A 17,072-nucleotide genomic window follows, 5' to 3' on the forward strand; every position below is an offset into this window, starting at 1 on the left:
CTAGTATTTTCTAATTCTAAACACATCTTTTATAACACTTCAATATCATCAAAAATAACAACTTGATCTTTTTGACATAGGAACAACAAACTTCTTACATTGCTCATATGTTGTATTTTTAATCAGCTGCTAAATAAGTTTAGTAAATCCGATTTTTTTTAGTGATTTATTTAAACTTTAACCGGAAGTCGATTAAAATTTAGTAAATTATGGATAAAATCGGATCAATTTTAGGCAAAAAAGTGATGTGTTCCTTCGTAAGGACACTGCACTCTCAATGTTAAGGCAAATAATGGTAAGCCATTTTAAAAACGTAAAACAATTTCAGTTAAAAATTCTCTCTTTCATCAATCCCCTATTAAAAAATCATTAATGCCTAACCTAATCTTATTTGAATATGCATTCCTAAATTTTATTTTAAAACTAAGTTGATTTTAAAAATAAATAAATAAATATTTATTTTAATGTGTGCACTTAGATACATTTTAACCATCACTAAATATTTTTTTATAATGTATTTTCAACATATTTATTATTAAAAAAATAACTTATATTTGGAGTATTTTTTTTTTCTATAATGTGGTTTTCACTTTGTTTTTAAACTGATTTGTAGTAAACATAAGAATAATTTCAACTGTGTCATTTAATTTTTACTAAAACTATTATTTTAGTTCTTAAATAGCACAATTAGTTTCTCAATTTTAATCTCTTTATATCAAACTCTAAAACATGAATTATGTATAAAGTGTGAGTTTTGTTTATCAATCAATTTAATCCATGACATGCACTTAGACATATTTTAACCATCATTAAAAATTATCTAACGTATATTTAACATATTTTCTATTAAGAAAATAACTTATATTTGAGGTATTAATTATTTTATCTATACTACTTTTTTCGCTCTTAATTTTATTATTATATGATTCCTAATTGCTTGATCGTTTAATAAATTATTAAATAGTAACTTATACTTAGAGTATTAATTTTTCTTTATACTATTTTGTTTTCATTTTTAATTTTATCTCTTTATAATTTGTAAATATTTGTCCATTTAATAAAATACAATTTAAAAAATTATATTTTAATATTATTTATTAAAAATATTATTATTTAAAAAGTAATATATACTCCTTAATAATACAAATTATTTTCACTTTATATAAAAAAAATTGTCATGTGATAATTTTATTTTATAAAAATTTGTGAATAAAAAATAGTGTTTATTTTTTTATATTAAATTATTGTATAAATATTCTTATTATTAAATATTCTTTGTATTTTTAATATGTTATAATTAAATCAATGTTTTTTAATAACAAATTAATATGAATCATATATACATATAATCAATATATATTAAACAAATTTTTTCATACAAAAATTAGACGAGTCTATTGACACACATTAGAAAAGTTGGTTAATCAAATTTTAGATAAATCTTGCAATATAGGTTAGACTAGTTTGTTCATATATTGATTAAGTAAGTATAGTAAAAGACATTAGACGAGTTTAATAATACACATCAGACGAGTTTGTCCATATACTCATTAGATGAGTATAATAAAAAATATTAGATGAGTGATTCCATACATTAATTATATAAGTCTAAGAACATTAGACGAGTATGTCATTCACAAATCAAATGGGTATTGCAACACATATTACACGAGTTTATTCATCACTAATTAGATGAGTTTAGCAATATACGTTAGACAAATCTCTTTATACACATATTCGATGAGTTTATTAATACACAATAGACACCTCTATTTATTCTCTAATTAGATAAGTCTTACAATATATATTAGAGAAGTTTGTCCATATACTGATTAGACGAGTGTAACAATACACATTACTCGAGTGTGTCTATATACTGACTAGACAAGTTTAAAAACAATATTAGACGAGTTTATCAATGCACTGATAAGATGAATCTAGCACTACATATTAGACCAATTTGTTCGTACACTAATTTACGTTTTTAGTGAGTCTACTATACATATTTTTGCATGCATCCTTTATATTTATATTTTTAGAATGTTTATTCTATACTTTTAGACATGATTTATCATTTATATTTATACAAAATTTGCTATTTATAACTTTTTATAGACATATTAACTTTATAAACTTATAAATCAATTTTAATATCAATTCTATTCAAAACTTAATCATAAACTTAAAAATATTAATTATTTCTTTTCTCAGTATCTAAATTTCTTTTAACAAACACAAAATCAAATAGCAACTTGTGCGGATAGAGGATTTAAAACTAATGAAATATAGAAGTTGGAAAGAGGTGTGCAAAGTTGAAAGCATAAGAAAATAAAAAACTGTTGTTAAAAGATATTAATCAGTAGCAAATAGCTGGTTTGCCCGAGTGGTTAAGGGGGAAGACTTAAGATCTTCTGCACATAAGTGCGCGTGGGTTCGAACCCCACAGCCAGCACTTTTTAGTGGCTTGGTGTATGGTACTCCATGAAGTTTAAATTTATGTAGATTTTGGTGTATGCCGTGTCTCGTTGAGTTCGTGGAAAGTGGTTCTCTTAACCTGTCTGAAGTAGTGGTGGAGGATTGGTCTAAACGATTTCGTTGAAAGGGGGAGCTGTTTCAACTCAAGTGAAGATGGTTTTGATGATGTTCAAGGCTACACATCATGTGCATTACTAGTTTAGGATTAGTCCTGTTTTCCTAACTTGTGCATTAGATGTTGTAGATCAAAAATTACATCTAATGCAGTGAAAATACACTCACGATAATCTATTAAGTAAATGCCTAATCTATTAGTCACTGTAGCAAAACTCTTGTATAAAAACAGTTTTTGAAATCAGATTTAAAGGTAGAGAGAAAACTAACTGAATAACTGAGAAACATCTTTCAAGACTGCTTTTCTGATATCTACAGAGTTCTTGTGCGTTCTTGAGAGATCATTCAAGTGAACCTTCAAGAAGATTGATGGTGGATTTAACCTTGATGGGTCAAGCTTGGATCTAGGAATCAAGTGACAAATCTGCACAACTACTAGGTGTATTCGTTCCTTGTTTCTTTTCTATTGTATTTCTGATTACAGTTGATTCACTGTGTAAAGTGAAGGTTTAGGTGCAATTGTGTGGATGCATTGCTCCTAGGGGGAGTTCTTGATTTGTAGATCAAGCTCCTTAGTCTTTAGGGTCTTGAATTATATAGATGTTCTTGTAATTCTTGTATCTTTATTGATTTAGTGGAATCCTCCTAAGTGGGTTGCTTAGGAGAAGACAGGACGTAGATTCATTTTGAATCGAACCAGTATAAATTGTTGTGTTCCTAATTCTCTCATCTTTCATACCTTTTGAAATTACTTTAATCGTCCATTAACACAAAACTGCAAAATTGGTTAATTGGGGTATAAAGATTAAAGAAACCTTCAAGATTCCTTTAAAATAAGTAAAAGATTCAATACCCAGTTCACCCCCTCTCTTGGTTGGGTTATATTAGACAGATATGTTTTTAACAGTTTTTACTCATAATTACTTGAGGAATAAGGGAGACAGTTTGACTGCGATAGCAGAACACATCGAACCATTTATTTCTAGGAAACTAGATGTTGTTGTGGGATAAAAGGTCATAGAAAACCAAAGCTTGATTATGATTACTATGTTTAAGGATTCTAGATGAATGTGATGGTGTGGTTGGTTCGATATGGTTGCTTGGATTTTAGGGTTGTGTGTTCAAACCAAAGCTTTGTTGTGATTACTATGTTGAGTATTTTAGTTGGACGTGATGTTGAGTATTATTTGTCATGTTTTGTTTGACTGAATTTCTTTTATATATTATTATTTATGGTTAGCTTACCCCTATTTGTTTGTGTGTTATTGTGTGTGCGATGATCATATAAGGTGTGTGTTATACGAGGTAGAAAATATTGCAGATGCTTTTTGCATGGAGTAGAATGGCGAGAGGCTGGAGTTGAAATCAGGAGTTTCGTATAATTTATTAAGTTGTTTTAAATCAAATACTAAAGACTATGTAATATTCTTTTGTTCGCAATGGTTATTTGGAATTTTTAGACAACTTGAAGTTTTGAATTACACAATTTAAATTAAAATATAAGTTTTTTTATTAGTACGTTTTCAATGATAATCAATTTTCGTCAAATCCATTCATTTTCTAATTTTTCGTGACATCCTGAAATTTGGGTTTTACTTAACCCATGGGTTTGAGCCGGCTGAAGGTGGGTGAATACTTTGATTGCATTGTTAGAAAAAATAAATTGAGTCAATTCACTCTTATTATAATGTAATAAATATATAAAATAAATTGCAAAAAAAATATTTATATGTAAGACAATCCAAAAAAGAAAAGAGCTGGTTTGCCCGAGTGGTTAAGGGGGAAGACTTAAGATCTTCTGCACATAAGTGCGCGTGGGTTCGAACCCCACAGCCAGCAATTTTTATTAGGGTCGAATTGGATTGCAAATTTTTTGGTTCACAAAAAAGTAAGTGGTCCTTGTTTAGCTCAACCCGTGAGCCGGTTTGACTCATTTTGATACCTCTATTCAAAATTAAAAGAAAAGGATTTAAATTGGCATTTTGTAAAATATAAAGATTAAACATGTAAAATGATAAAATTAATATATCATATAAAGCTGGTTTGCCCGAGTGGTTAAGGGGGAAGACTTAAGATCTTCTGCACTCAAGTGCGCGTGGGTTCGAACCCCACAGCCAGCATCTTTTTAATTTTTTGTTTAGTTTTTCAAAATTAGAAGGAAAGGATCAAATTTGACATAAATTATGAAGGTGCAAATAGTAAAATGATTAAATCAATGCATAGGTCAGTTATCGTAACTGGGCCATGCATCGCTTTCTTTTAATTTCTGGTCTTTACTACATCACTAATACTTTTTCATTTGTCGTAAAAATAAATTTAAGTTGAAAGAAAATTTTACACTGAAAATGAAAAATAAAATTATGCATTCATCTTTAGTTTCTTTACCCAACTATCCAATAACGAGTTCACATTACTAACCAAAGTTTTTTTTTTTTTTTGCAATATTGACTAAAAAATATCATACAATTGAAAAAAAAACTTTAAAAGAACATAACCTCATCAAACCAAACTTAAATTAATGTTATAAACATGTAGAAATATTAAGTAGGTGGTCTAAAAAAAATACAGACACCCACTTAACAAACATTACCAGAAAATCCAAATTCTAAAAGTTATTATCAATTGCCAAAGACATAAATGTTTAAAATCCAAAACTAAAATAAAATAAAATAGTGCAGTGTTACAATATTGTAGACATTTTCTTCAGATGTGGATTGAGTTGTATCTGCATATATCAAACATGAAAGGTATTATATTCAATTTCTCTTATTCAATTATTGTTTTTATACTTGTCTTTATTCACCAAAAAATGGATTTTATATGTCTTTAACACTTTGTCTCAAAGTTAACTAAATGTGTCTATTTATTTGTTGCCCAATTATTAGTTAGGTCATTTTGTATGTTTTGGTGTAATTTAAGACTAATTGGTTGTTCTTTTACTTTGTTTGAACTTGCACATAAAAGTTTCAATTTTTTTTCTACTATGGTCAAAATTTTCACAATTCCCTTTAGAAGAAATAGGGTTTGATTTTAACGTAAAATGCAGCTGTTACTTTGACCTTTGTTTTATATCACATGACACGCTTTTTGAGAAAAATCTTACCTTGAAAGTATCCACTTTTTTTATTCAAAAAAAGGACAATCATTGTGACACACCTTTTAAACTAAAGGGTAAAAATTATGTTGGCCCCTTCCAATAACCTTAAGAAACTTAGTTTAATTAATAGCACCCACCTTATAATATGAGGATTGAGGACTAAGATTGAGTGGTGTCTTCATAACTTGTGCAATGCCAACAAAACTATTAGACGGTAATTAATTTAAAGGGTTATAAAATTGGTGAAAAAGGTTACATTCATTAATGATGATGACCCTTTTGCCTTAAGTAACCAAAATGACAACTAATGATTCTTATCATCACATGTTACTAAGATTGAACACTATTAAGTATGAAAGAATTCCAAAAAAGGTTACTTTTTTTTAGATACTTTTTTGTTAAAAGTAACAAGGATTTAAGTGTTTGTTTAAAATAAAGATAAATAAAAGTTAAACACTTCGTAAAAAAAGATTTCTAATTTTTTTTATCATTTTAGGTTAAAATTATATAAATTAAACTTAGATTTTATTGGTATTTTGTCTGTATTATGACCTAAAAAAACCCGTAAAAAAGAACATATCATCTTATTAACATGATGAAACAATATTGAGAAAAAGTTATATTTGAATCACTCTATTAAGACAATTGGTTGAAAATATAGTGAGTGAAAATAATTATATTCGTTAAAGAAGTGAACTTAACTCTAATTTAATTTTATAAAATTATATTCTAATATGAAGTTTGCACACTTATTTACTTTTTAAATTAACTTTTATTTTTAGTCGACGAAAGAATAAATCAATTTTTTTTACTACTGTAACCCCATATTTAAAAATGAGTTTTAGGTCAAATTTAACCTCGTAAAATCAATTAAATCTAAGGTAAGATTTGCAAACTGATGGTGTAGTTTTAGAGAACAACAAAGAGCACATGCATAACTGATGCGATCTCTTATCCTAATGTTTGTTTCTATAAAAGTTGAAAGATATTATCAAAAATTGAAATATGGCATCCCATGCTTTTTCCTCATAACATGACATGTATTAAAATAAGTGCAAAGGAAAGACTGAAAAAACAACAACAAAGGAACTCCTTTTTTCTGAACTGTTGAAAATGACTTTGAAAGGGCTATCTGAAAATTTTGCAATTATTTGTTTTCTTGTCGGAAGGTTAAGTAATCAAATATATTGCAGCTTTTAAACAATAAATCATACATGTAAGGAAAAAAAAAAACATAAAGGTGTGAGTGAATAAAAATATGCATTAGAGCTTAAAGATAGAGAGCATAGGCAGCATATTCACACTCTTTGTAACCAAGTTACTTATTTTTGACAGTTTCAGGTAAGAGATTCTAAAAGGTAAATGAATATTTTTTTTTTCAAGAGAATTGCTTTTATTAAACTGAAATTTATCAAAAAAATTGCAAATTTTTGCACCCCACTTTTCATTTAAGTGGTCACTCTTCTGATTTCAAAATTTTGAATAAAAAGGAATAAGAATTTGTGTTAAATTTGACACAGATTCAAAAGGGTATAGAGTCTTTCAAGTCTAGAACTTTTGAGAAGTTAAAGAGATTTAAGGAGATTGAAGCCACTTCTGATGGAACAATATGATAAAAAGTGTTATTTTAAAAGGAAATTTAAAGTATTAATAAAGAGGAGAAGGAGAAAAACATTGGTAAAATATTAAAGGAAGAGTTTATTTGTACTCTATAGTTGTCCACACAAACAAAATGTGAAAGAAAGTAGCAAATAATTGCATGTATGGTAAATAAAATTCATTCCTTGGGGAAAAAAATGACAAATAACATGAATTAGAAGTGCATTTTTTATCCACCACATTATTTGGCTCAGACTAAGCAAACCTAACAAATAAAAGGACTCACGAAATATATAACTATAAGATCTCACAAAACAATCTATGCAAACAAAATCACACTGTCTAATTGATGATGTCTAAGGCTCTAACTTAAGCACTTTTTGGTACATCTTCATAATAGCTTCCCTGAAGCCAGAGTGATGCAATTCTAGTATTAACATCACTTTTTCTGTGATTTTTGTATCTTCTTGATGGATGGCAATGAAATCTTGGAAATGACTTTGAATTTCTTTCCAAAGTTGAAAATGATTTGCTCTAAACTAGCTCTGTAGTGTAGATGCTTTGGCACAGCTTTTTGTTGGTTGAAGAAATCAGCCCCCAATGATGTATTTTTTTGAGGAGAAACTAGAAAAATATGGACACAACATTGATGAAACTTAAGTAGCTTTTTCAGAATTTTTGGCTCATTGAGCTTTTACACAATGGTGCCAACATAGCCAAATCCTACAATTGAGAATGTTATGGTCTGAAGGAAGAGGTAGATGAAGTAGTTGTGCTTCCCATGCACAAAATCATAGCACCCACATAAGAAGAGAAATGCAGCAAATCCAAGCTCCAGTAAGTTAAGTCTGTTGTTCAATCAAGAAAAAAAAATTAATCATAATTAAGACATTTAAGTACGTTTAAGAGCTTTAAGTACATTTGGTACTTCTCCTCAAGTTCTCAATAATGTAAAGTATGATGATTTGGGTTAGACAGTAAGTACATTCTGACTTGGCCTGTGTTGGATTTTAATAAAGTGAGATGATTAAAATAATGGAGTAGAAAAGTGGGACATAACTTAACTTCTCCTTGATTACTACAAATTTTGAGTTCATGCTAAAATTATTTTTTGATGTGTGGGTTTTCTGAGATCCAGACAAGGGCATGTTATTTTGTAAATTCTTCTGTCATATTCATGTGCATGTGACAGAAACGTTTTGATTAGGGTGGCATGGCATGATGCTGTTGATTTGAAAGTGGACTTAAAAAATTTTCATATAAATGTTTACCTACCCAAAGAGAATCTTAACTGTTACAATGAAGAATATCTAGAAACCATTCACTAATAAGTAGGAACCTATGGAATTATTTCCTTGCAATCATTGAATTATTGGCCACACACAGTCTAGAACACATCTCCATTATGCCAGTGTGTATGTGCATGATTGACACTCACAAATTCACAATGGAGATGTGGACAAGAAACCATAACTAATGCCAAATGCATACATACATAGGTGGCAGATCTAAGATCCTAAATCAGTCGAGACAATTACAAATTATTTAGGTCTCAATCCGGTAACCTTTTAAAGTAAAAGTAAAGAATTAGAAGGAAAAATAATCTTTTTCAGATATTTAATAATAATTTTAACAAAACCGGTAAATACACTTGCACACCTTCGTGTACACGTAGGTTCGTCACTACTGGCAAATAAGTAAAAATAAAAATCAGAAACTGACCTTTCAACAAATTTGGATCGAGTAGTCTTTTTGGGTGCCTTGGTGGCAGCATTCTTCTTGGCAGCATCTCCTGGTTTATTCTTGTTATTGCTGTTGACAGAGTCACCAAGTTTTTCAGTCACAACCCATTCATTTGCTCTTCCATACTCCAAGAGACCTATAAATGTTGCCTTTGTACGGTGCAGAGACATCACATTCTCAAAGAGGATCCAATAGAACAGAAGGTGAATGGACCTGCCAAAGTTGCACACAACTTTTAGAAACAAATTTTGAAGGCTGCAACATCTATGGCAAAACCAGGTCAAAAACAAGGGCAAAAAGTACCTTGGTGTTCCAACTGAATTCAGAATGGTGATGACAGAAGGAATATAAACCGCTCCCCATATTGGAACATGAACCTCAGGGATCAAGATTGTGAGGGGAATCACAAGACAGTAGAAGAAGAAAGTGACCATGTGAGCTATGATTTTGCGAACAAAGAAGAAGCTGTATATAACGTACACTTTCTTCCAGAATCTAACTTTCTGCAGAAATGTTTAAACATCAGAACATGCAGAGAGAAAGAAACACTTACATTGTACATTGTTCCTTACAGAACACACAGAATAAAATAAAAGTACTCACCTTGTTCCTTACTATCTCCATAACCATTTTGCGGAACAAATTTGCAGGACCACAGGACCATCTGTGCTGCTGAAATCTAAAGGCTCTCAAAGTACTTGGAAGCTCACTTTTTGCCTGCCATTACAGAAAGAGTACAATTACTTAGTATAAGAAAATACAAACCATAGTTCATGATCACATGATTCATATAACTCCATTGTCCAAAGTATTAATTGTTCATCTTGGAAGTAGATGGAACAATGATTCACCTGAAGGTCTCCGAGGTACAAAAATTTCCATCCCCTAAGACTAGCACGAACAGCAAGATCCATATCTTCCACTGTTGTTCTGTCTTTCCACCCTCCAGCTTCATTAATAGCAGCTATTCTCCAAACTCCAGCAGTTCCTGCATTAAGGTCCAAAATCAGAAACTTTCCCAGTAAAAAAACATCATGCTACAGCAACCTATGAATCATGAATCACCTATGCTATGACCATGTACTACTGTGTAATGTAACACATGAGGTAGGTAAGGTCAACAACATGTTTGGAATAGTAGAAAGAAAGAAGTTAAACGAATTACCGTTGAAACCGAAGAAAGCATGAGTGGCTGACCCAACTTCTTGTTCCACAGTGAAATGGTAATCCAGAGACATCTCTTGCATTCTTGTCAATAAACACTCATCAGCATTCACTGTAAAAAAAATAAAAAAAAAAATTACCCAGTTAGTAAAACACGCTCAAGATTCAAACTTTATAGTTAAAAGGCGAAAATGATTAGATAACTATTAACAATTTAACAATTTGAATGAACTACATAAAAGGGTAAAAGAAAGTTTTTGACTTGTGATCATATGATTTTACTTTGATACTGAATTAACTTTTTCACATGTCACAAAATAAAAAAAAAAAAATGCAACAACAACGCCATCTTGTGATGGACCACACCGACAATAAAGCAAAAGTCAGCAATGGCCCCACACTTGCACATGTCATCACAACATTCATTTTTTTTTTCTTTCTGCAAATAAATGTTGCTCAAATTAATTTAATTTGAGAATGTGAGTGAGTGGAGTTGTAGAATTTTAATAAACCAACACTAATTCTTGATGAATACTATAAGAACAATATTGCACTATTATATAACTCAAATAATATATATAAATTGTACCTAACTAAGATTATTATTTAATTTGATTAATGTTATGAGTTTGGGTGATGTAATAAGAGAGAAGGGGAATTTGAGAAGTGTCGGCAAGGGGGAGTAAGGTCCACTATGAGGCACATGGTACTCTACTCACTGTTAATTTTTTTTTTTTTTGTTTTTTATCTAAACCCAAAAAATTCTGCAAAGGCACGTGGGAAGTGGGTTCGCTGGATTGGGAACTTTGAAGTTTGGATGGAAGCTGAAAATGACAATTTTACCCCTCTCACCATGTTCTATGTTCTTCCCCAAATGGTTACCCCTAGAGTGATAAAAAAAAAAATGTGTCAGACTGCATGGGTCGCTCTATGAACCCCACAAAAAGAAAGATAGATTTAATACCATTTTTGTAACTTATTCATAGCGAGATGTTCCAAGTTTTCACCCCATCATAACCTTTTGTAAGATGTGGAAAGATACTACTACTACCACAACACCAAGAGTTGATCCACTTAAATTGACTAAACTACCCCCATTAAAACACTAATTGTAATTAGTCTCTCCCAAAACAGCAGAAGCAGCACAACACAGTAAAAATTTCATCTTTTAACTACCCTTATAAAAATCTAATCTCATCGCAATCTCACTACTATTATTATTATATCATATTTGTGTGTGCATTAGCAATGAAAGGTTAGATTTTTGTGAGCTGGCAGCAAGAGTGGATGAAAAAAGAGTGAAGCTTTTTATTTGTTTGTTCTTGACACTCTGTTTCACTTGTTATGTTACTGTTGTGAATGGGGACATGATCGTGAAGGAGACAACCTTCACAATGGCTCGCTGGTGGTCCCCGCCCGTGATTGAAGGGTTTGTTTTGTGGGCTAGCCGGGTCAAACCGGGACAAAGGGGAAAGTGAAAGTCTACATAATAAATGTAATAAATGTTAATAATGTTTTGTAATTAAAATTAAATGCCACCGACACTAAGGAGTTGTTGTGTTAAGAAAGAAAAACAAAGTAGTAATAATAAGAATTGGTAAAATGTTTTTTTTTCTTTTATTATTTACCAAATCTCCAACGAGCTTGAACGAGAGCAATGTCGGGGTTGCCCACCAAGAAGGGAATGGAACGTCTGAGAAAATCTGGTTCTGGACGAAAATCAGCATCGAAAATTGCCACGTACTCGCAATGTTTCACATAGCTACGTTTTAGGCCTTCTTTTAGAGCACCAGCTTTGTATCCACCACGAGTCTCTCTGATTTGGTACGTTATGTTTATCCCTTTGCTTGCCCATCTCTGGCATTCCATCTCCACCATTTGCTGCAATCACAGTTCCAAATCAAATTTTCCACACAGATTCAATCAATTCATACACCAAACCCCACAAATCATAAATGCATTACCAACATTATACTCCAATCAAACATAATCCCAATACTAATATAATAATAATAGTAATAATTTTGCATAAAATGAAAATTAAACTAAAAAAAGTGGAAAAAAAAAATAATAAAAACCTTGATGGCAGGGTCAGTTGAATCGTCGAGCACTTGAATGACGAGACGATCCGCGGGCCATGAGAGATTACAAGCTGCTCCAATTGACACCTTGTACACCTGAACCAATAATTAACCAAACCCAATAATAACATAAGCGTTAGTACAAACACTAGTTTCGACGCTGAGCTAATACTCAATCATTTATATACACTGTTTTAATTCTATCATTCTCCAATGTGGGATCTAGAATCATGTATGGAGAGTGAGATTTTGCTTTTGAGTGATTTCGAGAGAGAGAAAAAAGAGAGATGGGAGAAGAGAAGAGAATCTTTTGCAGACCTCTTTTTCATTGAACATGGGAATCTGAACAAGGACGACGGGGAAGTTGGTGTTGCCGAGTTCCTCGTCTTCTTGGAGGGGTTCGAACTTGTAGCGTTGATGGGGTTTCTTCCAGAAGAGTTTGACGAGGATGATGACAATGCCCATGTAGACCCTCTCCATGAAGAGCATGAGGGCCATGGCGAGGCAAATGTACACCGCCATGTTCAGCAGCGGCACGATCAGCGGCGCCTTTATGACCTCCCAGACCATCCTCATCTGCGCCGTCACGTCGAAATTCACGCCCTGGATTGACTCCGGGATGAAGAACTTGGGCTCCGAATCAACCATTGTGAGAGGAGAGAAAGTGAGAAGAAAAGTTGAAAGAGTGAAAGTTTTGGTTTTGTGTGTGTGCTTTTTGTATGGCGTTGAAATGGCAATAAAAATTCTGCAATGCCCTTGTTGGGAATGACACTTATATTGCAGATCTCTCTCCCCCAAACATGGAAAAAACTTTCTCTCTGCTTTCTCTTCTGTCTCTCACAGTTTGTGCCTATCAATGCTTCTCTTCTCTATATCCTTTCTATCACAGTGTCACCGACACAGGAGAATAGAGGCATTCTAGACAGAGAAAGTGAGTGAGAGAGAAACAGAGAAAAAGAAAATAAAATAGAGAGAGAGAGTCTGTGAGGGGCAATAGATGCAGAGATAAAGGGGTCCTTTATAGTCATGTTTTGGTGATAGATTTTCCTCCTACACGTTTTTTTTCTTATATTATTATTATTATTATTATTATTATTTTTATTTATTATTCTTTCTCTCTGATCTCACTCTCTCTTCACTGTTACTAATGTTGTCTTTTTATTTACTAGAAAATTATGTTACCTTGGATAAAGTTATTATTAGTGTTTAATCACTGTTTTATCTGGCTTTGATTACTCAAGTTCCAAATGTAACACTTTTTTTTCTTTCTGAACATATCAGATCTGTATTTCAAGTTTTTCATTTTCAAAATTATAGTACAAAACGAAACGATCTTCTCAATTAAAACCATCAAGAGAATAATCAAATTTTTTTGGATAAATAAATAACAATCACTTATCTGTTATCTGTTTACAGTGATTTTATTGAATTTAATCAAATATATTTTATAAAACTAATGCCTTTAATTCTTGAATTTTGGATAAAAATGGTGATTGGTATTGTATTAATGTAAAAGAAGGAAATTATGCATTTTTCTTTTTCTTTTTGTTACTCAAAAATATGAATGAATTGATTATTTGTCTTTGCCAATACCAAAGATTATTTTTAATACATTTATTTAATAAGTTGTTTAGTAAAATTTGTACGGGGAACAACATTATTAACATTGCTTAAAAATATGTATTTTTTATTTGAAAAAAAATTACAGAAATAATGTTTTATTTAATGATATGAGATCAGTTACAAAACTTGTAAAATCAAGTTTAATACTTATTTTAATATTAATATTAAAGTGAATTTTGGTAGAGTGTTGAATTGGTGTGACATTACAAGAGAATCACAAAATTGTCATGATTACTTTATTTAAAGTATTTATATATTTAAAAACAAATAAACGATTATAGCAATTAATGGTCGTTTATGTTTGTCGTATCATAATTATTTAACTTTTAATATGCATTTATTTTATTTAATAAACTTATTCTACATCATTATTGCAGTTTGGATTTATAGTAATTAGGACTAGTATATACTTTTATTTTGTAAAATGATTGAATTTCAATTTTCTTAATTTTTTTGTTAAATTACTTTTTTGTCCCTCTATTTGTCATGAAATTTCATTTTAGTCTTCACGTTTTTCGTTGTCTCAATTTAGTCCTCATTTTCTTAAAAATGACTCAATTTAGTTCTCACCGTTAACTTTGACTAGACGGTGTTAAAGTCAACGTCACGTGTCAATTTCTGTTGTTTTTTTTTATATTTTTTTTTATATTTTTATATTTTATATTTTTTTAATTTTTTAATTTTTTCTTTTTGACACGTGTCACTTCACAGTCGTGCCACGTGTCAAAGTGACTCAATTTGGTCCTTATATTTGTTTTTAGTTTCAATTTAGTCCCAATTTTTGTAAAAATGAAGCAATATTGTCCTTCCTCAAATTGACACTGAATTTACTTTTTTATAAATTTTATGGTGATATTCTTACTAAAATTAAAGTTTTTATTAAATATTTCTATAAATATTTTAAATTAACTTTAAATTCTACATAAAACATTAGACTTTGATCTTGTTTTGAACTTGAAATTTAGTTCCTAAATTTATGTGTGACAAGTTATTTGATTTTTAATCTTTACCAAGTTTGTATAATATGATACACTTGATGCCTTTATATATGATGACAAAATTGTTAATTTTTGAAATTAAGTTTGGGGTTTAACTTTGTTTAATAATAAAACTAACAAAAAATTATTTAAAAAATATTTCTATAAATATTTAATAAACATGTCAATTTTATTAAGAATATCATCGTAAGTTGTATACAAAGATTAAATTGAGTTTCAATCTAAGGAGGGACAATATTGCTTCATTCTTACAAAAATTGTGACTAAATTGAAACTAAAAACAAATATAGGGACCAAATTGAGTCACTTTGACACGTGGCACAACGGTGAAATGACACATGTCAAAAATAAAAAAATTCAAAAAGAAATTCAAAAAATTCAAAAAGAAAATCGAAAAATATTAAAAAAAATAAAAAAAACCAGAAATTGACACGTGACATTGACTTTAATACCGTCTGGTCAAAGTTAACGATGATGACCAAATTGAATCATTTTTAAAAAAATAGGACCAAATTGAGACAACAAAAAACGTGAAGAACAAAATAAAAGGATAATTTAGCCTTGTTTTTTCTAAATTAAAATGGAATATGAGCTCTTACTGAGCTATATAGATCCACGTCATAAACCGTGGGCACAATTGACCCTGGAGATTTTTTTCACACTAATATATTCCATAAATTTTAGTTTATTCCATAAAAATATTAATGTTGTTCCAATGAAACATTTTTTTTAGAGGAATCTAAAACGTTATTAAAAAAATATCACTAATTTTACTACTAGATACAATACGTTTCCCTTCCCAAACTTTTTCTTAGTTTTCTCATTTTTAAAACGTATATTCTTTTTATACGGGTACAAGTGATTTGGATTTGATTAAATTTAGATTAATTTTCAACATCCAACTTAAAAAAACACCATGTACTGTTAATGTTTATATTTCTATATAAACAATAATGTAAAAAATAATGAGCCACTAAAATCATAATTGTTATTTTTTTCATTAACTATTGGTGTATCTACAAAATCTTTATTTTTCAATTTTAATCAATATGCCTCTTTGTCTCCTTTTATTGAAAATTTAAATTTGTCAATTTATTTATCGTGTGGTTTAATTAGTGACAAAATATAATTACATAATTAATTTATAAATTAAAAATTATTAATAACTAAAATCATTTTTAGATCGGTGCATAAATTAGATAGTATAGTGAATTGATTCCAAATTGATTACTAAGATTAGCTATCAAGTTTAGTTACAAAAAAAAATTGTCTCTAAATTTGCATGTAAATTTGTCACTAATGAAACAAATTTAGAAACAAATTTATAAATTAACTTGTAGATATTTAAATTGATTATTATAGTGACCGATTATATTTTCTCACTAAAATTGGTTATTAATAAGAGATACAATTTATCACATAAATTAATTTATTACTCTTTAATTATATTTTTAAGATTTTTACTTTAATTCTAGTTCATTTCTAATTGTTAGTAACTCAAATGTGGGTTGGAAGTCTTATATTGAATATGAATAAGTAAAATGAGCAACATAAAAGAAGAAAAATCCACAAATACATTATCTTAAAGCATGTTTTTTATATAGGTTTATTCATGAACTATTAGACTAACCTCTTACATACATCTCTTTATTTCAAACTTACTTAAATCTTATATCTATATTCTGATTTGAAACTATCTTAAGTATCACTACATGTATGTTTTTTCTATCTTTTGTTCAAATTTCAGTGTCATATATTTCTAAAGTTTTGAAATGTAGATAGTTTAACTCTTATGATAATTTTGTCGTTTATATGAGAGATGATCATTAAAAAAATAACATCAAAGAGACATGAACTCAACCAACACATTAGGGAATGACATCATTCTCAAATCAAAACATTAAGATGATGAATTTATGGGTTTTCATCCTCATATGATGCTCAATTTTCTCATTAATATTCAATGTGAGACTTAGACTTACGATTGAATTTGTAACACATAACAAATCATATGAACTATAGATTTTTTAATATGTGATTAGGCTCAAATAAGAGAAGTTTGAAACAATAACACCATATTAAAAACATTATTCTCTATATAAATAATAACTTTAAGTAATTTATTTAGTTGTATACATGGATTACAGTCATAATTAATTTAGAAACACCTTTTACGTT

At 29.7% G+C, this 17,072-nt stretch overlaps 1 protein-coding gene and 3 non-coding genes across 4 annotated transcripts; 3 read left to right on the forward strand and 1 right to left on the reverse strand.

Moving 5' to 3' along the window:
• Positions 1-2,369: 2,369 nt before the first annotated feature.
• On the forward strand, positions 2,370-2,452 carry TRNAL-UAA. The gene has a single exon. It is a non-coding gene; the product is annotated as a tRNA-Leu (tRNA).
• Positions 2,453-4,345: 1,893 nt separating this feature from the next.
• Positions 4,346-4,428, forward strand: TRNAL-UAA. Its single transcript has one exon. It is a non-coding gene; the product is annotated as a tRNA-Leu (tRNA).
• A 198-nt stretch (positions 4,429-4,626) lies between these two features.
• TRNAL-UAA lies at positions 4,627-4,709 on the forward strand. The gene has a single exon. It is a non-coding gene; the product is annotated as a tRNA-Leu (tRNA).
• A 2,732-nt stretch (positions 4,710-7,441) lies between these two features.
• Positions 7,442-13,276, reverse strand: LOC114169202 (glucomannan 4-beta-mannosyltransferase 2). The gene is made up of 9 exons (XM_028054242.1): positions 12,592-13,276; positions 12,271-12,369; positions 11,821-12,073; positions 10,194-10,304; positions 9,880-10,016; positions 9,632-9,745; positions 9,332-9,531; positions 9,008-9,241; positions 7,442-8,133 (listed from the first exon to the last, which is right to left on the reverse strand). The coding sequence occupies exons 1-9, from the start codon at positions 12,919-12,921 to the stop codon at positions 7,980-7,982; spliced, it is 1,632 nt and encodes a 543-aa protein (XP_027910043.1). The 5' UTR covers positions 12,922-13,276; the 3' UTR covers positions 7,442-7,979.
• Between the last annotated feature and the right edge of the window lie 3,796 nt (positions 13,277-17,072).

The sequence above is a fragment of the Vigna unguiculata genome, chromosome 11, assembly GCF_004118075.2.
Source record: "Vigna unguiculata cultivar IT97K-499-35 chromosome 11, ASM411807v1, whole genome shotgun sequence".
Taxonomy (NCBI): Eukaryota; Viridiplantae; Streptophyta; class Magnoliopsida; order Fabales; family Fabaceae; genus Vigna; species Vigna unguiculata.

Coding starts and splice junctions, on each gene's coding strand:
- LOC114169202 (XM_028054242.1), bottom strand. CDS start 12,921: ATGGTTGATTCGGAGCCCAAGTTCTTCATCCCGGAGTCAATCCAGGGC. Junction 10,305..11,820: donor TCAAGCTCGTTGGAGATTTG/GTAAATAATAAA, acceptor TTTTTTTTACAG/TGAATGCTGATGAGTGTTTA. Junction 10,017..10,193: donor TGCTTTCTTCGGTTTCAACG/GTAATTCGTTTA, acceptor ACCTTAATGCAG/GAACTGCTGGAGTTTGGAGA.